Here is a 26785-nt window from a genome sequence, read left to right on the forward strand (position 1 = left end):
TACATTCAGGAATTTAGGTTGCTCTTTTGTGTACCCTACTTAAGTCAATGTATCTGAACATTATGATTGGACAAAAAATACAGTATCAACTGAACATACTTTCCCAAACTGAGGGATTAATCAGGTGTAGAAAAATATGAAATAATTTTACATACAGGTGAAAATGAATTTTTGAGAATTTTTTTAAAATTTTGTATTCACTGCATGATAAAAGACCTAAAAGCAATAGTGGCCTTTGATTTATAAAGAGAGCAAAAAAAGTAAACAGTCATCATACATTTTCAAATTAATTTCTGAACATTATAATGAAAGTACTTCAGTTAACTGTGTATGTAGAATTTTGGGCAGTGTTAGAAAGTGGCGAAAATTTAAAAAAGGCTTTCATTATCCCTATGGGCCAGGAAATACTACCATGCCTCCTTAAAAGGTCACCTCTCTTGAGCGGTCACTTTTGATACTTCCCATGAGTGACTTTAATGAATGCCAAATCTCAAGGTAAGCACACTACCACAATGATAGGCAGGAAACAAAATTATTTTGATTGTGTAATCGTTAAATATAGGCATGAATAAAGGAAGATATTGGTAATATTACACTTGGACAGCATTCAAATAACACAATAAAGCCATATATGGACTCTATCAATAGTCAAGTGTCTATACCATATGTCAAGCTTTATACATTTCCTAACCTTTTACTTTATATACATAATATTTCCATTACACAATTATTACATATTTATACATAAAAGACCTTCCATAAAGAATTTAAATCAATCTGTTTACAACTGCTTTACTATTGTGTTCATTGCACAATACATCCTATTTATGCAGGTATAGACAATATCAACCTGCTAAGGGTGGCAAAGGCCAGGGTTATTTTCATGCAATTTGATAGTCCTGCAGTTAAATTTTGAAATTTGAAATGTCTTTGTGTTGACATATTGAAAGGTATTGTTATTCACAGATGTTTGTGCAAATATATATAGGTAAAATTGTAACTTTAAAGCTTGAAAAAAAATGTTTTCCATGATTCATGAAATTACACATATCAATGCTTCTGTGCACACGATCCCCAATTTCCATCTTCAATATCTGTCCTGATGTTTGATTTATCTTATTGTTTTACATCAATATGAACATGCATACTAAGTTTTAAGTTGAAATAACTACAATTTCATGGTAAACAACCTTCTATGTCATTTGATCTCTGGTGGATAGTTGTCTCATTGGCAATTTTACCACATCTTCTAATTTTTATATTTATACAAAAATTTAAACCTGATACAAGATAGACAAACGGACAGACTAACAGATCGGATAACATATTGCCCCTCACTATCAAAGAGTGAAAAAAAACCCAAATTTATCATCATATAAATAATCTTTTTAACAAGGAATGCACAATTTAAAAAAAGAATTGTATGTATGAAATTTCAACACAGCAGGGCAAGAAAATAGAATTTTAGGCTGAATAAGCTACAAAAAAACTCATCAAAGAAAAAAATATAGCTTTTGAACTTCATCAATAGATGTGTGGCAGTGTAGTTTTCTAATGTTAATTTCATGTATAAGATACAAAAAAGCTAATGAGGTGCTAAATAACCTGTCAGATTAGGAGAAAATCTGCCAAAAGATATCTGTCTTGTATTAACATAATTCATTTATCAACTTTAATTCTATAATGAAAAGCATGTTCTGACACAGCATGTGTTTGATCTTCTTAAAAATCTTTTTCACATAAAAAGTTTATAATGCTATAATACTCAAGCAGTTCACACTTAAATGTGAAGGAATAAGTCTATTCATACTGGGATCAGTAGATTGACTTGTCGAGGGTGTACTAAAAACTTGACAAAAAAACAAAAAAAAAAGAAATAAAGAGAGCTATTTATAGACTTTCTATTTCCAAATTATGTATCCTTATAAACCTGAAATTGCAGTAAAAGAAGAATTATTTATAGAAATCCTATTTCCAAATTATGTATCCTTATACACGTGATATTGCAGTAAAAGAAAAATTATTTATAAAAAATCCTATTTCCAAATTGTGCATCCTCGTACACCTGACCGATATTGCAGTAAAATCACAACCAATGAATTGTTCACTGCAATTGAGAACTAAATAACAAGAAACCATTTTATGTACTGTAAATTGCTACTGGATCTTTGCAATGAATTTCAATTTTAGGAGTGAATGATTCATTTTGTGCAAGTGAACAGCAATATATCGAAAACAGACTCAGAAACAACAAATTCTTCCAAACATTTTCTTATTCTATGTACTAACTAGTAATTTAACCTTCATCTTGATATTTTTTAAACCTGTGTTTTCTCTTGTTTTTAGCAGAAATAACACAAGTTTTATCAAAGTTTTACAGTTTTTTTTTATACATTTTGTTTATGTCTTCTCAGTAATACTGCACAATTAAGACAAACACAAACAAATCATTAAATGCATTGCACATGCATTTGAATGACAAGCAAATTCATTAAGACTTACAAATACACATGCATTTGACTCTCAATCGGATGAATCAAGAATTATTTATGGCAAACTTGAATGCAAACAAAAAATTACCTCTATTTCAGATTCTGTCAGCTGATGGATACTGAAAAAGAAATAAAAAGTTTTAACATACTAGTTTACGAATATGAAAATTTAAAGGCATTTCATCAGTGTCATGCAGTGTCTGAAAATTGATGTTGGTCCATTTGTACTATGTCTACCAGAAAATCAATCATGACTTTAAATCCTATTCCAAAAAGTTACCAATGCATCACACAGTATAGCATACTCAAATGAATCATTGATGCCAAATTTCAGGAAGCTGTGATTCAAATCCAGAGAAAAATGTGATGAAAATTGCAAACATGGACATTATATGTTAGAATATTTAAGTATTTGGTAAACTAGAAGTTGACGAACTATGAATGTGAAAATGCCTCACACAGTATCACATGCTCATATGAAGCTTGATAACAAATTTTAGGAAGCTATGATTTGCAGTTCCTGAGAAAGGTTGACAAAAATTTCATTGGATGATGGACAGAAGGGGATTAACCAGTATACAAATACACATAACATTTTAGTTTTTTTTCTGTTTCACCTATCAAGGTTCAAGCCAGCAACCCACTTGGCAACAACTAGACCAGAGATTGCTATAAAAGATCCAGATATAAACTTATTTGCATTGCTTCCAAACAGAAAACAAATCTACAATGCACTTACCTTCGCAGAGCTTCTATCACAACATGATGGAATTTATCTGCCATCATAAACTTGTAACTTTGAATAAAGAGTCAACTTCACTTGTTAAATTAAAGCACTCTGACATATGTTTCGCTATGACTGAACAATTCAAATGTTACTCCAAACTGGTGTAAATAAGACCTCAACGTTATTAACTTAGCTTCATTTGACTTCAACCTTTTTATTCAATCTTTTGCCTTTGAATGTAATATGGTTTTGAATGCACCATTGTATTACGTCTTCAATTCATTGTTAGAATACAGCAAATTGTCAAACATATTTTTTCTTGGTTAAAATTATATAATACTCAACTATTCTCAAATGACCTTTGAAAGGCCATTTTGAAGGTATTTTAATATAGTCTACAGGTAAACTGGAAAGAAAATTAAATTTCAAAATCGGTTGCAGTCAAATTTCCAATTACCGGTATGAACATAATCTTTAAAAAAAAAACGAGACTGCTTAGTCCTTGCACTGCAAACATGTAATAAACACACATCCAGTTAATCCTAAAAACTTCTAATCACACTGTTAATCGTAAACATATCATACCAGCATAAATCTTACTAGAAATTTTAACAATAATAAGCTTATCATAGCATCCAGTGAACACTCATAGTACAAATTTATTGGACCATCAACTTTATTAAGATACAAACTTTCTGGAAGATTAAACAGATCTTACGCGAGTCAATAAGCATGGTTAAACTGGTAGGTAAACTTTAAATTCACACATGAAGCTTTGATAACTGCTTAAAAGGCCACTCCAAATTGATTCATAGATTCACAGACTCCAAAATTTTGCAATCAAAAGACATTTTTTTACTGCCATTCCATTTAAATGAAATCAACAATTTTTATTATAAAAATGTCATCACTCGCCCCACAATTCTTGCTCCTGAAAACAGAAGTTTTGTAGAATAAAATTTGAAAATAAGCCTTCCTCTCATCAAATATTAGGTATCGGTTGCTAAAGTAGTCATTTCAGGAAAAAAATTACAACTAAAAATTAGAGTGACCTTATTACAAGTATTCAAGTATTCGGTGTGAGCCACAGCCCCGTGTTGAAGGCAGTACTTTGACCTATAATTGTTTACTTTTTACACATTGTGACTTGGATGGATAGTTGTCTCATACCACATCTTCTTATTTATATATACACCCACAACTGGTAAAAGCATTGCTAGTACTAAGTAGGTTCCTCTAACCTGATGAAGAAATCACATTTCAAAACAGAACTTGTAAGATTATCTGAATGACAAGAGTTTGCAAATGTTCCTCTCACTAAAACAAACATACAATCATTCAGGAATGCCATCAATCAATATCCAAAAACAAAACAATTCCTTCAAAGTTTGACATTACATCAATTCACTGTTCAAGATTCTTGTTATTGTAAGTACACTTAAGCCTTGTATTGAAAGCCTTGATATGTAAAGATACCAGGGATGAAAGCAAGTAAATTTCTAAGTTCTTCCAATGGATTATACAGTTTTCTAAACAAACACTCTAATTCTTAAATAAAAGCTAACTACATATTATAGTTCTTCTCTTCATGACTGTGGAATCTGTTCTCAAATTAAATCTTTTAGTACTGAAATTTCTTAAGTTTTACCAGTAAACCTCTTGTAGAGAAAACCATTCTGAAATTTTGTCATTTTCTTGGCAATGAAGCAGTGGATCCCAATTCAGAAAATGAGGGAGGGGACAAATTTTCTAAGGAAAAGAGAATAACTGGTCTAAAATTAAGAATTGTGTTAATAATTTAGCCAACATCGAAATTCAAATAGTATATTAGTATTTAATGTTTTCCAAGCCCAATGATTATGGATATGCATGAAATATTTGCCACTGCCGCTTTTTAATCCTCAAAGTCCCCGCCATGAATAGTGTATTTACTCTTTAGTTTTAGGCTGATATACAATCCTCTTTAAGATGATAATGGGTTAGTATTCATTGTGTGGTGCATTTGTAACCAACATTTATTCAGTTGGTTGCCGACTTTTTACATTAAAACCATTCTCTGTTATTATTCATAATCAAGCAATGTTGTACATGTAATCAGTAAGACTAGTTATGTAATCTAAACATACTTTTTGTCTGAGAAGGCTTTTCGTTTACTTTTAAGTAAATCTAATAGGTTAATGAACAAACATTAGACAAAGTTGAAGGTCACAATAAGCCTTGAAAGCTTTTAAAGCCTTTCATCAGTCTGATTCACAAAAGGATATCCATTGATCTAACTCCATGCATATAAAGTCTTTATATAAAACATTTAAATTTTGTTTTCTTTGTTGATTTCTTTATTTTGTCTTTTAGCTACACTTACCGGTAAAAGACAAAAGATTAATTTTGTCTACTTTTTCAATAAAAAAAATAGATCAAGGACTCAGATTGCTGGGTTGCACAGAGACTGTTTCTTAAACAATGGAGAATATATGAAATGTAAAAATTTCTCAAACAATTCCATTATAGCAGGTGCACAACTTCAACATATGTGCAACCTTCCTGTCAAGTTTTAGGGATCTGTGTTGAATACTGTAGTAGGAGTTGATTACACAAATAAGTTACCCACTTTTCTTCAACCGCCCAAGATCACATACTAGAGGGGCCTGATGGGTTATTTTCGTTCTTCTTGATCGGCGCATTTTCGCTATCGTGATCGGTTTTTCTACAGATTTTTTTTTTTTTATATTTTCGTGATCCGTGATCATGGAAATTTATTTTCTGTCAATTGTGATTGACAAAAAAATCAACTCGTGAATCGTGATGAGACCCCCCCCATCAGGCCCCTCATACTATAGGTTGCACTTTGTAATTACAGCTGATTCACAAACCATGCCTTTTTTGGGGAGATATTTAATATTCATAGATATTTTGTTTTGTTTACCTACTGATTCCCAGATATAATATCCATGTTTCATCTCATAAAGACACAACTTGGGAATTTTACCAGTATAAATACTGTTGGATAGTGGATAAATTGAACTATCTGGAACAATGCACAGTTTTAGCCATAAAAGTAGCTTCCTATGGGAAATTGTCTATATTTTTACAGAAGTGCAACCTGTAAGCAAGTTTTAGACTTCGTCCATCCCAGCCAAAAATGAGTATCCAAGAAATCTGTATTGCTGTTTCTTAAAATTACAGAACTTTTAGTTGGCTGATATTCTATTTTTTCTTCTCTTTGCATAAAACATGATAGATTATAAGTTAATTATAATAACTTAAGTAAAGAAAATTCTATTTATTTGATAAAGACAAATTAATTAAATGATACAGAAATAACAATTAAATTGGAAAATATTATCGATTTGAATACAGTTATTTAATTCTATATCAATTTTACAATTCAAAAGAAGTAAATTTTCTAATCCAAATTTAGAAAAAAACAAACTAAAGTATTTTGTCAATTTGCCTCAAGAATAATAATAATATTTCATATATTGCTTTCAACTATTAAAATATTATTATTGGGGATAATTAAAGGGCAAGGATTAGAGTTGAAATAAAATAACCTGATCTAATTTATACATGAATTATACATGTTTATGAAGGAAACCTTATCTTTGAATAGCAACAGATAATAATAGCATGTAATCACTTCAGGTAGTAAGTTAAAACAGTATGTACTAAGTTTCATAAATATAAAATTTTAAAAGGATTCTACCAAACCCTGTGTCTTGCTGGCAATTGAAGAGAGGTTGCGATAACAAGGTCTGTTCTGCCAAAACTCTTAAGTTAAAAGGGGCATAAAAATAAGACTCAATAGACCGAAACATCATGCCCACATACACATCTGTATATGAATCTAACAATGTAGCAAGTTTCATGTTGATACAATAGACCATGTAGGAAGAGTTGCAATGATATGGTCAGTAACCCTCAGCTCTGTCAAAAAACTCGATGGACCAAACATCCTACACACATGCACACCTACATGTTAGGATCTAACAATGTACAATGCAACAAGTTTCATGTAAATGTGACAAACCATGTAGGACGAGTTGCCATGAAAAGATAAATATAAAATAAGGAGATGTGGTATGATTGCCAATGATACAATAAATAGGTTAGTGTGCTTGTTTTTGAACATGATGCTTATAAGATGTAAGCTTAAAATATAAAAGTTGCATGGCAATCTTTTAAATAAATTGCCCAGCAAAAAGTCCGAGAAATACAAGTTTTTTCAATAAGAAAATTTTGATTCTGAGAAGGCAATATCCTCAATGAATTTTCAAGGCCACTCTTCAAATTCAAAGATCATTTTTTTTTAGTAAGTGTTAACATTTATGCAGTAAATTTTCAAGGTGTGAAATAAAATACCAGTAAAAAAAAATAATTGACTTTCTCTGGAAACAGTAACATTTACTCTGAATTTGTTTATTGATTTTAGGATGGTTTGTAGCAAATTTCATGGTTAATTCGTGATTTTATACAACAAACTGAACAAACAGAGATAAATTGTCCAGACAATTATCAATTAGGGAATAAGTTTGCCTTAATGATGTGTAAACTAACTTCATTACCATCTTATGGTTAGATATATCTACTGTTATATATGTCCTCAGATTATATCAAGTTCCAAAGTGTCAGGCATTGTATTTAAAGTATTATTACAGTCTGTCACAGATTTCTAAAATACTTTGTTATAATCTTGTATCAATTTCTGTCTGACCCCTTCATGTAAGACCAAAACAAATACTTTTTACTTGCAAACAAGAACAAAGCACCCTTATGGGTAGTGCTAATTGCAAATCAAAAGTTTTGCTCTGTTTTTACAATGCACACACTATGACCATTAAAATAGTTCACTATACCATATTCACACTAAAGAAGTTACTCGGGAAAAATACAAGGATCTTAAAAGAGTAGCCAAAGTATCTATAGTAAACAAATTGTTTTCATAAAAATTACAAAACTTATCAGATGATATCCATTTTTGTAACAAATCATGGTCAATCATGGTCAATGTTGCATTTGATGTACATTTCCTTTGACCGTCATGAGGATGACTCAAAAGTTTGAACAGACAAAAAATATATATATGGTAAATTAGGCATTTACTTAAATACTTTCAGTATAAAATGAGGCATTAAAATCAGTCTGCTACTCATACTCCTTTCTTAGTGAAGCTAGGTATAAGGTTATCCATGTGTTTAATAAAATTGAGAATCAAAATGGGGAATATGTCAAAGAGACAACAACCTGACCAAATAGCAGACAACAACCGAAGGCCACCAACGCAACGAGAAATTCCCGCACCCAGAGGTGGTCCTCAGCCGGCCCCTAAATAAAATTGTGTAATAGTTCAGTGAAAATGGGCATCACACTAAACTCCAAAACATATAAATGAACTAAAATTAAAAATTATTCAAGACTAACAAAGGCCAGAGGCTCCTGACTTGGGACAGGTGCAAAAATGCGACGGGGTTAAATATGTTTTGTGAGATCTCAACCCTTCCTCTATACCTCTAGCCAATGTAGAATAAAGAAACACATAGCAATACACACAGTAAAACTCAGTTTAAAAGAAGTCTGAGTCCGATGTCAGAATAGGTAACAAAAGAAACTAAGCAAAACGACAATGATACATAAATTGTTTGTTCATTTATCCAACTGAAAATCTAAAAAAAACTCTCAATGCTTGATGGCATTGTGGTCTGTGCAGGAGTAAGAATTGGTGAGAGTTTGGCTCACAGTTTTTTCTTGTTTCTCCTAAGTTATGATGCAAAGTATGAATAACTCTATTTCCATTTTAGTCTCTCAATTAAATAATAAGGCTTCAAACCACAATTAATATAGTTCCAAGCATTTTATGGGCTATGTTGCCTGATTTTTTTGTCTTCTTTGAAAAGTTTACTATTTCAGTGGTCCTATAAGTTGCATATATATTGAAATAAATAAAACATGTTGGGAAATTAATTGTTGAAAGTGAAAGTAGGGTAGAAATTAGCCTGCCACATTTATTAAAGACTCAACTTCTACCTTTGCATGTTTTCAGGGTTTTCTATCAGCACTGAGCAGTAAAATTTATTTCATGTTTGAACTGATGCAATTTTTTTAATTCAATTTGACTTTTACAAAGAACAGAATTGTAACCAATGGTCTGAGCTAGGCCATCAACATGAATATTTTAAAGTGCATATTTATTAACCTCTGTATAAGATGAGATATAATAGCTATAAATGAACAAACAAAATAGATAACAGGACAAACAAATTAATCAATGTATCAAATTTTCAATTTCACAAGTTTTTCGTCCAGCAGTTAAATTCTAATTTTCTCACAACATTATCTTTTGTATATAAAATAGAAAGAGATGACATTTACATTTTAATAGTTTTTTCCAGTTGGTTTGGGTGTTGTTATGTGAGTAGATTTAATGTATAAACATTTACCTAGTTTTGAAAACATTTTGGGTGGAATATATTATGATTTATGCATTTATATGTATGCAATGTATGTCGATTGATTTTTGGTGTTTTAACGCCACTTTTAAGCACCACTTTTGGGCTATTTCGTGTTTTTATTGGTGGAGGAAGCCGGAGTGCCCAGAGAAAACCACCGACCTTCGATAGGAAAACTGACAATCCTAGTCAATTAAGATTGAAGTCGAGTGCACCTGCACGAGCAGGGTTCGAACTCACAACCTCAGTGTTGACTGGCTTGTGATTACAGTAGTAACTACTTAGACCACTCAGCCACCGAGGTCCCCAATGTATGTCGAAAACTTGCATAAATAATAAGGCATATTTGTCTATATACATACATCCCTCAACATATACTGTAATTCAGAAATTATTGCGTGCATTAATTATTGCGATTTTGTCATTTTTAGACCAAAATGCGATTGTAATTTTTGCGATATTGAGAAAAATCCTGTTTAATTCGAATAAAAAATTTCAAAATGCGAGTTTTAAATTATTGCGATTATAACCCTGTCTCATTTTTCGCAATAATAAAAACATCGCAATAATTTCTGAATTTACAGTATTCAGAATGTTTCTTGATTTCAATTTATTGCATGAACCAAAAAATAAAATCTAGCTAGCTTCAATTTCATTGAATTGGCTTTGGTTCAGATGATGTAAAAAAGTTGAAACTTTATCCACCATTGAAAATTTCCAAATTGCAGATATTAGCCCAATAGTTCATTACTTATGGTATAAAAGCATTCAGATATGTTTAAAGTTTTCACTGAATGCAGTCTGCATCCTCTGTACAATTTGATTTTTTTGCAAAGTTGAAAATAAACTTGAAATTTAAGAAGTTTGGGCTATATGAGACCTTGAACCATATAAAATCATAGATATGTATATTACAAGCTATCAGTTTTTCAAGTACAAAATCTAGTTTATCTTATAAGTCCTCAATATATTTAGTTTATCATTTTTATCAATCTTAAAGAAGATTTATGATGTAATTATTTGTGTACCCATGCCCTTTAATTTGTGTAGTCCATTTGATGGTACAAAGATATTTCAGTATGAAACCCCTTTATGAGTTGGGTCCAGGACTTTAACGGGAGGGGGGTCAGGTAACTCTGCTCAAAATTGTTTGCTGCATTTTTAATTTGAAAATTGCAGTGATTGATAATTGCATGATTACCAATACCAGAAAACTGGGTCATGCAGAAGAATTTTCTACAGATCATAAAAAAATTTTTTTTTATACTTTCATTGCTGAGACAGTTCTAATTTAGTAGAGGCTCCAAAGAGCCTGAATCCCTCACCTAGCAAAAATATGCAACAATAGAATTGGAAGCAACAGTAGCAGCCATCTTTCACACACTATGTAAGTTTCCCTCTATCTGTTAAAGCAAGATTATAGCCAAATACTTGAAAATGAGTTCAAATAATATCATCATTTAAGGGCAATAACTCCTATAATGAGTCAACTGATGATTTCACCCACTAAACTTGTTTGTAGATATTGTCTTGTTATTTTTTCTAGCAGTTAATAATTTCTCTCTATCAACTATAGTTTTATCAAAAAAGATTAATTGGGTGAAAATCAACATTGAAGGGCAATAACTCCTGTAAGGAATCGACTGACGATTCAGATAATGTTTATTTATTTGTAGACCTTGTCTTGATGATCATTGTAGCTGTTTAAAGTTTCTCTCTATCAATTGCAGTTTTCAAGATAATAGCCAAAAACACAAAAACAAATGGGTAAATAATCCTCATTTAAGGGCAATAACTCTTATAAGGGATTGACTGATGACCGTATCTATATAAAAACTTACTTGTAAATCTTGTCAAACTGATCATTTGTGCAATTTTTATTTTCTTTCTTCCTGCTATAGATTTCAAGATAATAGCCAATAACTGCAAAATTTGCTAACAATTGGACATTTCTGAGGCAATAACCTCAAAATGGCTGTTCAGATTTCTCTGAAAATTTATCAGTAGATTGATCTCGACCATCTGATCATTCTTCTTTCCTCAGTTTTGCTGTAACTGTTTTAGTTCTTGCGAACCTTTATGTTCTATTTATAGTAACAGTGGCATTTTTGCTTGTCCAGTAAGTAAATAACCAAATGATTATTGTAGTCAAGTTTAGTCCCAATCCATTCAGCAGTTTCAGAGAAGATTTTTTAAAAATGTTAATGCAGAGGGAAGTCATTCAATCGATTGATTATTTAGTGTTTAAAGCCACTTTCAGCACTACTGGCTATTTTGTGGCGGCCCATTTTTATTGGTGGAGGAAGCTGGAATCTTAGGAGACAACCACCGACCTTCGCCACCAGGGAAGTCAAGTAATGGCAATAGCTTACCTAGTGTTTGTCATCTTAGTCATGGCGTAAGAAATGCTTCGAATATAGTAAAACACACGTGATTGAGGTTGGTAACAAAATTCCTACAAGTACACGAAGGTCAAACGTGAACCCATTATTTTCAAGTCTGTTGCTTGCCATTGTTTTTTGTCCATAGTAACTTTTGATGTATATATCCTTACAATAGCATATACTTATATACTTATAGTGTATATAAACAAATGCATTCCATATTATAGCACTTTGAACTAGGAAGATATTATAATTTCATATCTCCGAGAGATCAAAGTGCACGCATATCAAAAACTATGATTTATTGGAAATCAATACATTCCATCCAACATAAATCTTGTCAACAGATATTTACAGTTATTTGGGCTCCTATTGAGTTGTGTGGCCAATAAATTTTCATAAAAAGTGCAAGGTATTCTAATCTGTATTTTAGTATCACATTTTTTAAGCCCTTGTCTTTCCTTTTGGGTATGAAACTAAACTGTCTTTTACAAATGTTATAACCTCATGAAATTAGATTGAATTTTTAATAAAGATCTATAAATCATTCTTAATATCCTGTTTAAAATTGAAATACTTTTTAGTTGTGTTGATATTTCATCAATTACAAAATTTAAAGTTATGTCATTGTGGTAAAAGGAGGGGGGTTAATCTCTAATTTCACTTGCAAAAATATCAGTCACATATATAAAAATAAGATGTGGTATGACTGCCAATGAGACAATTAAGTGACCCAATGACATAGAAGGTTAGCAACTATAGGTCATTGTCAAGGCCTTCAACAATGAGCAAAATATATACAGCATAGCAAGCTTATAAATGTATATACATAACATTGTTATTTTATCATCAAATCAATTTTTGTTTATTTCAAAGACGATATAAAAAGTGTACTCAAAAAAATAAACTGATACTATATGCCAAAATTTATTGATAGCTCCAAAAAGACAAATTACTGATTAGATTTATTAAAATAAGTCTGGTGGCAACACGGACCCTACCTAATTATAAACATTAATGATTTATAACAATCATTGTAGGTACACGTACTAATTCTTTAATTTATGAAATTGCTCAAAGAACAGGTGCTAGAAAAAATCTTACAAAAATATGACAATAAAAAATGAAAAACACATTTTTTCCATACCCTTTAAAAAAAAATTGGCATTCAACTCAAGAAAATCCAACTCATAAACTAATTACAATTACCTTTGAAACTCCTTTTCAGGAAATAATTTCTTATTAATTTCATCACACAACAATCTGAACTCTTCCATCGGTTTGAATTCTTTGATTGGCATCTGTGTTGATTTTTACAGGTGAAACAGGTAGATAAAATAATGCCACGGGAAATAAATGCAATCAAATACCAATGAATAAAGTTCACGTTGATTATCACCTATCACATACATGTAATGTATACGATTTCTTACATGTATGTAGATAATAACCCAAAGAAAGGCTATCGTTCTACCACTTATGTATGTAGGATGGTTAGGTTTCTATCATACCATGTTAGGCCAACATGATTTAAATACTGACTTTAAATCAAAAAGGTTTAAATTTGAATATAATCTGAATTATGTATAAAATAATGAGGCTTAAACAAATCATTTGTTTATCTTTCTGTAATAGGTACTGAACTTTTATATCTTAATAATACAATTTTGAACTTGGTAACTCTTTAAGTAAGCTTCAACATGTTCAAAAATAATATGTATGTAAAATATCAATTCAAATTTGATTGCATTTGACCAGTCTAAGTTTCTTGAATATAGACCATCAAAACTATACATCAAAAAGAAAAACAGTTACTTGAGTGCAACAAATTTTCTTTTAAAAGTCAAGGATTTAAAAAAAAATTATTTCTTATAAATAACTTCTACATCTTTTGGTCTCTGGTGGAGAGTTTTCTCATTGGCAATCATACCACATAATCTTATTCCTATATACATTGTACTTGTAAAAATGTAGAAATGTTTTCAGATTTATCATACTTGGAAGGCCAAATAAAACATTATACATGTGATAAGCTTCTTACTTTTAAAAGCTGTTTTTAATCTACAATTTAATTCCTTAATCCACAAATCAGCTGTTCATTTTGTATACAATCAATCATTTTGATTCCTTAATCCAGCACTTTTTCATGAAGACCATAGTCTAAATTTTCATCACACCCACATCAAAATATATCTTTGTATCAAGAATATATATCTAATACAAACAAGAATGTGTCCATAGTACACAGATGCCCACTCTCACTATCATTTTCTATGTTCAGTGGACAGTGAAATTGGAGTCAAAACTCTAATTTGGCATTAAAATTAGAAAGATCATATCATAGGGAACATGTGTACTAAGTTTCAAGTTGATTGGACTTCAACTTCATCAAAAACTACCTTGACCAAAAACTTTAACCTGAAGCGGAACAGACGGATAAACGAACGGACGTACAGACTGAAAAACATAATGCCCCTCTACTATCGTAGGTGGGGCATAAAAATAAGAATGCACACATCGTCGTGTAAAGCATACCATCACACATTATTCAAAGTATTGGGAAACAGGAATTAGATATCTGATAGAAAGGAAAAAGTGCTCAAATATTACAATGCAGCAATATGAATATGAAGTCTTTCTGTTTTATAGACTAACAGAGTGGCAGACAAGGTGAATGCAATATAGCCTCCTAGAGTGGAGGTACAATACATATAATATATAAGCTGCTGACACAGAGATATGTCTAGCCTGTATATAATTTTGATAGTAAAATGCATGCAAATATTGAAATTAAATTGACAATACTGAATGTAAAATATGCAAAATATTCCAAGATAATGAACCACGACTGAAGGTACAGGTCCAACTAAAAATGTAATCATTTAAAAGTCAATAGACCATGACTGAGCAGGTTTGGTGCAATAATCTTGATGAAAATGAGATGTGTCAATGCTTATACAACTGCATACCAAATATCATTGACTTATCATAAGTGGTTCCACTTTTAACTGACCTAATCTCAAACTTTAACATGTAAATTATGGTATAGTTTCAAGGTCAATAGACCATGACTGAGCGGCAGGGCCAAATAATCTCCATGGAAATGAGATATGCCAATGCTTTTACAACAGCATACTAAATATCATTGAATTGGTTCCCTTTAAACAACCTAATTACAAACTTTATCATTTAAACATTGTAATTATTTAAAGTCAATAGGCCATGACTTAGGGGGAGGACAAAAAATCTTCATTGAAATGAGATGTGCCAATGCTTATTCAACTGCATACCAAATATCTTTGACTTATCATAAGTGTTTCCCCTTAAACTGACCTAATCACAATGTTAACAAATTGTTGATGTGGCCCCTGATGCTGTTGAAAACTGCAAACCTAATTATTGCTTTTTAACTCCATCAAGGCTAGAAAATAAGTATGTATATATATGTACTAGAAAAAGGAAAATTTGTAAACATTATTCTTGTCTAGCAAATATTTTTCCTAAAATATTGAAAAATCTCATTCTGGATCAGGAAATATTCCTTTCTGCCAAAAGCAGGAGTAAATATTTTGGTGCTTGGCCTATAGGTCAACCGTCAATAGGAAGGGTCATAATTCTCATTAATCTATAGTTAATGTCATCAACATAAATATCCTTACAGCTTTGTGGAAAGAGTTCGGAAATGGTCATATTTGCCAGACATGACCTAAATTGAAAGGTCATTGACCAAAATGGAAGATTGGGATTTAGGTCACAATTTTATTTTGATAGAAATAATTTCAGTCTTACATTGAGTTCGGGTTTTTTAATCGCCTTTTGCACTAAATTCTGTGTTGAAATGCTTTTCGGTAATAAAACTGACTCTAGTATAGTATGATAATCCTGAGGGCACTCCTAATTACCATATTAATGACTCCAGGGGATATTCGGTCATCACTTTTTACCTGTGTTCTTCACACCTGACAGAAGTGACCAAGCCTATAACAAATATTACAAAGAAATTCTATTCAATGACAAGTAACTTCATTATTTAATAATTTTTCAGTAAAAATACCAATCTGATTTAAAAATTAAAAGTTTTATTAAATAATGTTGAAAAAAGTAATTTTTCAAGAGACAAACTTGTGCTTTATTCGCTATGTAATATGCATGTTTGAAATTGTCTTCACCAGATTAGACACTTTTAAAATCGTAAAATGCAAAATGATGTCATGCCAAATTAAAGGAGTGAAATTATCATTAGTTATATTCAAACACTTTTATAGGTACATGTAATAAAATAAAAAATACTCAGATTTCCTTCCATTTGATAAACATAATGAATCCCATAAATGAATCCAGAATCACTCATAATTTATGATTATCCTGAAACTTCAGGTTTTTTATTTTGTTTTCAAAATCGAAAGTAGTGTTGGTGATTCAAGAAATTTACAATTTTAAGTCATTAAAATCATTTCAGTTTCAAACTGTTGCATTGCATAAATCGTTCTTGAAGTATTATTTTTAGAAAAACTGTAAGAAATTACATGTTCATGAAGTAAATGCAGTGAAACTGTCAATAGATGTTCCTTGATGCCGTGAATCTCAGTAAGTATGAATAAAATTTAAACAGTTTAACAAAAAACAAAAAACTGTCAAGTCATCTCAAAATGACCAAAATGTGTGAAAAAATTTCCGGATACTTGCTTTGTGGGGATTTGAATTCTTTGTTTCAAATAGATGGAGAATGCATTTCATTACATAATAAAATGTTGTTTTCAGGAACCACAAAATACATGAAAATTGACCCATGAAAAATTGGACATTCAGAGTAAAATTTCACAATTATACATGTCATGATGACGTGTATAATCTCATTTGTAATAGATTAAAATAGGTCAAACCATGTCACCATACATGGGAGATATCACTCATGATCAGAGAAGAAGATTCCGTTGGAATTTCATATTTCAAGAAGCTAAATTCAACAATCTCAGGCCAAAGGGAATCAATTTGGCTGCAATCGTTATAATCTAAATGTAAATATATAATTTTTTAGAATTAAGACACATTTCATAAATCATTATTTTGTCCCCCCCTCCATTTGCAGGAAGAGCTGAAGGTTTTGACATTTTTCCAATGGTAGCTTTTCTGGTTTTTCACTTTTGAAAAAATGTTTACTGCATATCTATATAGTTCATTTAAACTTATAAAGAAAACTGATCATGAGGCAGTCACATGATCTTTGTGCATAAGTTCAAAAGGTATTCTAGTCAGAAATGACATGCACCAATATTAAGCTAAAGTTCTCAGACAGGTTGTAGAACAGCAGACTTGGATTTTTAGGACACCATGGATGAGAAAACATACTCATTCTCTATCTTTTAATCCTTGAATCCTGAACCATCAGCTGGGTTTTCAGAATCAGAAAGCTCCACTATAGTTTAGAAAAGAATGGAATAGATGGAAACTTTCTATTTAATGTTTTTAGTAACTGCAGTTTGTCTGGCAACAGGCAGGGATGTAACCTATGAACATAAATCTTTTCAAAAGGAAGCGATATACTTTTAACTCGTATTTCTATAAAAATAATTCCATTATTTACAAAAACATTGAAGACATACTGCAGTTTGTATGGAAAAAGGGAAGTAACCTGTGAAACTAAATCCTTTCAAAGTCTCTGAAAGAGGAAGAGACTTACTAATTATATCTCTAAACCTACTTCTGTCAAAATATTGTCATTATATACCAAAGTATTGAATGACTTATGATCATATGAAAAGAATTAATAAAAATACCACCTTAAACATTAAGCCTGATATGTCAAAATTTCATTTAAATATTTATTCATTTATAAAACCTGATTTAGACTGTTACAATAAATAGCAATTTATAGGTATACTTTAACCTCACCTGAGCAACCAATCACCTTAAATGATGTTTCTGATGGATATTAAATAATGTAAAATTTTATGGGTTTATAAAACTGGAAAATTTGTTCATGCAGTCAGCAAGTTTTTACACATATTTATTGATAATATCGACAGAGAAAATATATTCAATTTTAGATTACATATTTCATGAATTTTGAAACACCCTTTTCATTATTTTTTTTACTTTTTCATTTTTGATCAAAAATAAGTTACTATACAGAGATTATAAAAAGAAAAACTTTGATCTATTGCTTACTAATACTACCACTGCAATAGGAAAATTGATGAGCTATGAATGTGAAAAATGTGTCACATGCATAGGCATGGTCACATAAATCTTTATACCAAATTCCTTGATGCTTTGATTTGTAATTCCTAAGAAAACAACATGAAATTTCATGCATAGTCATTGTGTAAAAGAATATACAAGTACTCTGTTGACAGGAATTTGATAAACAATGAATCTGAAAAAGAAACAACAACCTGTATAACATGTTCAAATGAAGCTTTATACCAAATTTCATGAAGCTCTGATTTGTAGTTTCCGAGAAAAATTTGCAGAAAATTTCATGGGACGGCAAAGGACATGCGGTAATTTCGGAACAGAGGTATCATAAAAGATTGTAAATGTCACGTTTGTTTACCTAGCAACCTGAAAGGCGAAACATGGCAAAACTTACTCTTTGTATGAACAAAATAAAAATAAAAATAAAATCTTTTAAATTACATTATGATTATACTTCAGCAGCCTTATCATAATTCCCTACAGACAGTTTATTGTAATATAGGCCCATTTGTGAGGTGTTTTTAACCTAAAATATTGTCCTTAAAAATGGGCCAAAGACACTATGGACAGGTTGCAATACTTAGTTTGTAATTTAAAGGCCATAAAATCATAATGCCACTAGTATTTGATATGCTTTAGGCAGAATATCTATTAATGTTACTAAGAAAAAGAGATAGGTGTATCTACTTATGGATTTCATGAAAACTATGGTCTACTTACTCTACTAGTCTAAATGTGTACACAATGTTAGGTGCATATCTGCCATCTATATGCAGATAATCTGAAAAGTCTGAATGATTTGGGTATCGGTGTGGCCTGTAGTACTGTCCAATATTATTTTTGAATTTCAGTTATCCATTTCATATACCAATTCACTATCTCAAAAATTTGAAAAAGTTTTCCACATATAAAATTGAGAATGGAAATGGGGAATGTGTCAAAGAGACAACAACCCGACCACAGAACAGACAACAGCAGAAGGCCAGTATACAAAGTCAGGTGCACATTTTCAAACATTTTAAAATTTTTTTCAGGTTGAAGTCTGTGGGAGTAGTCGATTACACAAAATTTCTATTGAGAACATCTGTGCAAGCTAAAAAAGTTTCACAATCTAGAAAAGCTTTTAAATCAAGGTGAACATCTTCAACCCAACCTATATACAAGCATTCTAGTTGTAAAGCTGAGTGTTGAAAACTGCAGGAAGAGTTGAATATACAAAACATATACCCCCCCTCCCACCACCCCCCCAAAAAAAAATCATCTAACATTCACAGGTCTTGATTATTGAACCTGAAATTCTAAAAAAATCGCAAGTTTCAAGATTTAAGTCTACTAGTATTTGAAAATTGACCCTACTTTTGACATACTGTGGATTCTATCATTCTCTTATGATTGTGGTCTGTTATCTATTACTTGCATGAATGGATATTTCTCGTATCACACTACACAGAGTGTGATACGAAAAAAGTGATATGAAAACTGCGTTAATTTTGATTTGCTAATCCAGCACCAGGAGACGATATAACGACATTTCTATTGGATATTTGTTAGGTCATTGATAACTTTCAAAGGTTAAGGCGATGTACATTTCGTCCATGGCAACGGACATATGGGATTTCTTCAATAATATACAAAACACACACACTTTTCACTAGGGAATCTTCTTTTAATAAAATTTTATTACATTCTGAAACGTACAAAAATATCTAAAATGTCTGATGTTAAAGTTTGACTCCGGAAAAGGATATATGACGTCATACTGGTATGTGGAAAGGACTAGATCAAGGATTCACAGATTTTCTTATTATTTAACACAATGAGAGTGTTGATCATAAGAGAAATAGGTTTAACAACTTGTGAAAATTTGATATCAACTCTCGTTATTTAATTTAAATAGTAATAATAAACTTGCCAAAGGTAAACCACAGATTTAAATGTTGAACAAAGCAGAAATTTTCTATAGACTTGTATGCCAACTTTGGCGAAAACTATGAAATAAAATATCAATGAAAATAAAATTTTCCCTCAATCCAAGAAAATTGGTACCCACGATAATAAATGAATCCACAGTAGGTACAGTCTCAAGTCTAAAGCTGTAAGTCTATTTAATATCTGAACCTACTTTTGACATAGGTAAGGAAAGTAACACATTACCTGTTAGCAACATTTTCATTCTTCTTGAACTTGAGACCAAGTTTCTTGAGGAATGAATCAGGAACACTTGGTAACACAGCCTTCTCCACCTCAGCTGGAGGCTCCTCCTCCTCTTTTTGTTCAGGAGGTTTAGGTTCCTCAGTCTGCAATAGGTCCTCACCACTCATCATTGATTCACGTGACTCTTTCAAATCGGGCATGACAGCTATATGCTTCATTTGTTCCCTGCGTCTAGCCAAATTGTTCTGAAAGATTAATTAGCATGGATATCAATATTGATGTTGATTTGGTCACATGTAATTACTACAGATTATTAAATATTAGCCATTTCATACAAAATGACCATGAAACGAGATTTTGACATCTAAATATATCACGTAATTAACTTAGTATTAATGACTTTACACCCAAGCAAGCTTAATAAATCCATTGGGTACTGTTCGTGTACCTAAATAACTAACTAACAAAGTAATCAATTCATCCTTATCATTTTTATCAAAGAAGTACTGATTGGAAATGCATGCATGAATGCAGTATATAGCTTTCCACATTAAATTCTCTAAATCAGTTTTTTGGGACAAGAAAGCAATATTTTTATAACAATTTTTTTATCTGAAATTAAAGTTATTTGTAGTAGTCAAAATATGCTGAGGAAACAAACTTAGTTATATTTTTTGGTTTGTTTTCAGGTTTTTAATGAGAAGTGAGCAATTAATTATAGAATTAAAAAAAATTCAGATTCAATAAAAGTTTAAGAACAAAAGTTAATGATGATGAATTGGTGCTTTAAATTAATGTCCATTTGCAAATATTTCAAGCAAATCAGTTATGTGTGATGAGTCTCTCTACTCAAACACATTATTTTATCAGCTGACCAGAACTTCAAAATGCTATATTCTTTTAGATTTCAAGTCTTTAGTTTGGTCTGACCAGGATCTAATCTACAACCTTCTATAATCCAGGCCAGCACACTCCCACAAGACAACAGAGGAGTCAAAAGCAAGAAAAGGGTTCAAGGACAAGGATAACATCAGCTTCATGTAGTAAACCTACCTTAGGTGTGAACTGTAATTAACCTACAAGAATATTAGCTCAGACATGATTTTATGCTGGCCAAGAAAAAACAGTGCCGTCTTAAACTTGCAGTGAGGTGAGAGTTTTTTGGCTCCGTGTTGAAGGCCTCATTGTGACTTTGAGATGAAGAACATCAATAAAAGCGCTGTTCCTTTGCTTTTTGTGTGTTTTTTTGCTGTGCATGTACTGATTTTGTGTCATGGATGGATACCCCATATCCTTTGTTTTTCTATTATAGACTCTGTTAGAAGTAAATAAACAATAAAAAATGAAACTATTAAAGTAATACAGGTCTGTTATCTGTAAACTATAGTGTTTTGAAATTGCTATATTTTATATAAATACTGTACTTTCATAAGCTAATCCATTGTAGACAAGAAATGATTGTAACAGGATGCTGTTACGAAGTCTCCCAAACGAAGCTCCCATAATTCGTAATTCCCAGGGTCGCCTGACATTGGGCAACGTCCAGTGAAAATTGGTTTGGTCCAGTAAAGTTATATGCATTAGTGATGCCTGGGGACTAACCTTGTATATCATTCAAATCATCTTGGCATGACAAACCAGAATATATATGGTTTAGGGGTGAGGATCTCGACCATTTACAAGATACTAGAACCTTGGGGGTGGGGAAGAACCCCTGGGGACTGGCCCTATACGTCATTCAAATGTTCATTACATGACGAACAGGAATATATATGGTTTAGGGGTGGGGATCTCAACCATTTACAAGATAATTGAACATTGGGGGTGGGGGGAACCCCTGGGGACTGACCGTATACGTCATTCAAATGTTCGAGACATGACAAATAGGAATATATATGGTTTAGGGGTGGGGATCTCAACCATTTACAAGATATTAGAACTTTCTCAAATGGCAGGGGGTCGGGATGACCCCTGGAGACTAACCCTGTATATCATTCAAACCATCTTCGCATGACAAACCAGAATATATATGGTTTAGGGATGGGGGTCTTGACCACTTAGAAGATATTAGAACTTTCTTAAATGGCAGGGGGTGGGGGTGACCCCTGGGGACTAACCCTGTATTTCATTTGATGTGCTTTATCATGACAAACCAGAATATATATGGTTTAGAGGTGGGGATCTTGACCATTTACAAGATATTAGAACTTTCTCAAATGGCAGGGGGTCGGGATGACCCCTGGGGACTAACCCTGTATATCATTCAAACCATCTTAGCATGACAAACCAGAATATATATGGTTTAGGGGTGGGGATCTTGACCATTTACAAGATATTAGAACTTTCTTAAATGACAGGGGGTGGGGTGACCCCTGGGGACTAACCCTGTATTTCATTTGATGTGCTTTATCATGACAAACCAGAATATATATGGTTTAGGGGTGGGGATCTCGACCATTTACAAGATATTAGAACTTTCTCAAATGGCAGGGGGTCGGGATGACCCCTGGGGACTAACCCTGTATATCATTCAAACCATCTTAGCATGACAAACCAGAATATATATGGTTAAGGGGTGGAGATCTTGACCATTTACAAGATATTAGAACTTTCCTAAATGGCAGGGGGTGGGGGTGACCCCTGGGGACTAACCTTGTATTTCATTTGATGTGCTTTATCATGACAAACCAGAATATATATGGTTTAGGGGTGGGGATCTCGACCATTTACAAGATATTAGAACTTTCTCAAATGGCAGGGGGTCGGGATGACCCCTGGGGACTAACCCTGTATATCATTCAAACCATCTTAGCATGACAAACCAGATTATATATGGTTTAGGGGTGGGGATCTTGACCACTTACAAGATATTAGAACTTTCTTAAATGGCAGGGGGTGGGGGTGACCCCTGGGGACTAACCCTGTATTTCATTAAATGGGCTTTATCAATTAGAACATTTTCAATTACAAAGATTGTGTCTATCACAAACGGTTTTCAATTTATAATCATTTGAAAATTTAAAAAAATAAAATCCCATAGGGTTCTATAGTAAAACCCTCTTTTCTTTTTGCCCCTCAAAGTACCCCTTTATAAACCCCATTGCACAAACAAAACCCTGATTGCACCACTAGACATGTTAGTCTAACATATTGTGAAACCTTAAGTTAATCTGACAAGCGGTTTTGGAGAACGGGTGCGGACAAGTTCAAATTTAAAAGCGGCGGAAGAAGAAGAAGAAGAAGAATAATAATAATAACTGAGCAAAAACAATAAGTCTTCCCAAACTTCGTTTGGGAGACTTAATAATTACAGTATGAACATTTAGATATCCTCACTCAATGCAATTCAACATCATCCAGAAACCTAATTTTTAAATATTTAGACAAGTCAAGAGATATAATAAAACACAGTGAGAAAATCCTGCACCCGGAGGCGGGCTTCAGCTGGCCCCTTAACAAAAATGTGTACTAGTTCAGTCAAAATGAACGTCACACTAAACTGCAAAACATATAAATGTTACAGTGAAAATCAATTCAATCTGAATTTCCTGTATTAAACAATATTGCAAAATTATTCAGTCCTGACTCCAAGGCAAACTTCAGATATCTTCAATAAACCATTGTTATACTATTTGGAAATAATTCATATGCAATAACTGTTGTATGTCAATTACAGTAAAGGCGAAAATTACACCTGACCTCCATTTCCTGGTAGTTAGTAATATTGCACAGTTATAAGGGTTCTTCAAACAAACTTTAAATATAATCTGAAAATAATTTTTACAACAATGAGACAAATTCAAGGGGCATAACTCTGAAACAGGTATAGTGCCAACAATGAAAATCAAACATGACCTACATCAGAAGTAGGAAATTAAGTTATAAATTCTTTCTCAAAAGCTAATCATCAGGAAACTATTTTATTAATAATCAATTTTCAATGATTTAAGTTGCATATCTGGAAAAGTAGACAATGAAAATTGAAATTGACCTGCATTTAATGACAGGCAGTAAATACTGCAATGCTATACGCGTCATGGTCCTACCCCAAAGCAACTTTGTAATTTAATATCCTGACATTAAGCAGCCACTGAATGTATGTAAGTTTTTTCTTCTTAGAAAAATAACCCCAAAGAATAAATCCCACCTGCGCTTTCTCAATAATATTTTTACAGTGTGGTGTATTACTTTTGGGACAAAGTATATTAAAATTGTAGAAAACTTCATCAGCTCTAACTCAAAATATGGACAATTTTATGTTAAGGGGGTTTTGAATTCTTTTGACAGCTGCAGACATACTAATTTTTAACCTTTTTCAGCTGGGCCAAATCACTACATTTCTTTAAAATTCATGACCCCAATTTTTTTACAGTGTAATTTCATCCCCCTACTTGAGGCATAAAACATGAGGAAAAAAATTTGGAAGAGGTATGTAAAAAATTGCAACTAATACACTGTCCACATTAAGGACTATATTTGTACACAACGGAAATCAAAGGACGATAACTGTGTTCCCAGACAATGCGCAGACCACAACTTCATTGTTTACCACCTAAAACTATAACTTAACCCAATAAATGGACAGATTAATGGATGAACTGTAAACATATAAACTGCATTACTTTATAATAATGTATGGTACAATTTATTCAATGTAAATTTTAGGAGTCTGAAATACAGCAAATTTATGTGTTGCGGACTAAAACAACCAAATTAGGTCACATTCATTGTCTTAGTAAAAAGTATGCTAAATTAATTATCGACCATCATTAAATCCAACAATGACCTCAAGTTACCTTTCATACACCTACCTACTATTAAATCTGCTAATTATCTTCAGGCTTGGTAATAATAAATGACATTAGAGTAGGCATTTGATGTAATGTAATTATTCAATATCTCAAGGTCTAAAAAGTGTGGACAAAAGTGCTAGTCTAGATGAATTAAATCAAAGATTTTCTATGCAAAAAAAAAAAAAAAATCAACATCTAATGGTCTTCATTGATGGACACATTGACTAATTGATCGTTGTTTAACGCCACTTTCAGGACATTCGGCTACATCATGGAGCTCAGTTTTTATTGGTGGAGGGATCTGGAGTACCTGGACAGAACCTGTTCCTTCGGCATGAGAACTAGCAATCCAAGTCAATTAAGATCAGAGTAGAATGCACATTGCTACAAGGTGAGTTTGAACTCCCAGCCTCAGTGTTGACAAGCTAGTGGTCACTGTAGATGAACTAGCCAACCAGGCCCCAATGATGGACAAAGGAAAGACATGTTATATCTAACTTAAGTTCCAGTTTTTCAACTTTACATTAAACTTTGTTAATGTGTCAGGACAATACAGACTAAGGCACCTTTATTGCTTAAATCATTTGATCAGTTTATTTAAATATCTTATATCTAAAACAATAACTCTAGTATTACGTAACATATAATGAACCAAAATAAACCTTATTTAGGGGATTGATAGTATTATAATCTTTTCCTCTTTTTAAATCTACTAGTCAAAAGATAAATGATACACTTTGAATCAAATTTCAATATAATTCATGTACTTAAGTTTTTTGGTTACCCAATGTCCCATAGTACAAGAATACAATACAGTAATGCAATTTATTTATTATTTTCCTTGTGAGATAAAGAAAAGCTTCTTCAATCAAAGTACTGAAGTACTGAAAATTGGATGACCGCAAGTTCTTGTGGATTGTCAAAAGCACTTGTCACAGAAAAAAATCACATCTCTATACCTGAAACTGAGGTTAATGTACAGAGATATTTTTTTTCTGAGACTAGTTCGTGCGTGTATGATGAATAAATGACAGGAAATTCAACCTCACCGTAATAACTATTATATTGTAGTGATAAAAATCAGTATACACTGGTTTGTTGTTATATATTATATTAATATTACAGTTACATGTATATATAATCCATTTGTATATCATTCTATTCTAATAAGAGTGCAGTGCAAGTGCATGGTGGACACTCTTCTGTAAAAATTCGATTTTTCTAAAAGATTGGATATGAGTAGGCATTCATATTTTCCCGCGAAAACAATCTTCCGTGCAGAGTTACCGGTCCTTGTCGGGATTGTCGCAAAATGTTCTTGAGATATTCTTCCGCATGCTTTACCATATCAATGATTTTTTACTTATATATATATATATCTAACGACAAAACGTTTTCATATTATTAATTTATGTTCGAAACAAAAATATTGTTATCAGTATTCATTGAAGAGATGTATTTATAACAAACGATAAGGAATGTTATTTTGCACTCGTTAATATCCGCATATTTATCATGTTTATAGATCGGTTACAAACCCAAAACGAAAGTTACGTAATGGAAATCTAGGCTATAGCAATACATCGGAATGCCC

The 26785-nt window shown here is 32.0% G+C and overlaps 1 protein-coding gene across 8 annotated transcripts in view; it reads right to left on the reverse strand.

Moving 5' to 3' along the window:
• Window positions 1–26785, reverse strand: part of LOC127724137 (inositol 1,4,5-triphosphate receptor associated 1-like) — an 83545-nt gene that overhangs the window by 24748 nt on the left and 32012 nt on the right. For 7 of the 8 annotated variants that reach the window (XR_007992365.1, XM_052231002.1, XM_052231004.1 and 4 more), the window contains 2 exons: window positions 20399–20643; window positions 2581–2611 (listed from right to left, as the gene is read on the reverse strand). Coding sequence is in view for 7 of the 8 variants with exons in the window: in XM_052231002.1 (XP_052086962.1) it covers window positions 2581–2611; window positions 20399–20643 (276 nt within the window). In the remaining variant the exon portion in view is untranslated. Of the gene's footprint in view, window positions 1–2580; window positions 2612–3231; window positions 3693–20398; window positions 20644–26785 lie in introns of those variants that run through there. The other variant, XM_052231008.1, reaches the window with a different exon arrangement.

The sequence above is a fragment of the Mytilus californianus genome, unplaced genomic scaffold (genome assembly GCF_021869535.1).
Source record: "Mytilus californianus isolate M0D057914Y unplaced genomic scaffold, xbMytCali1.0.p SCAF_14, whole genome shotgun sequence".
In the NCBI taxonomy this organism is placed as follows: Eukaryota; Metazoa; Mollusca; class Bivalvia; order Mytilida; family Mytilidae; genus Mytilus; species Mytilus californianus.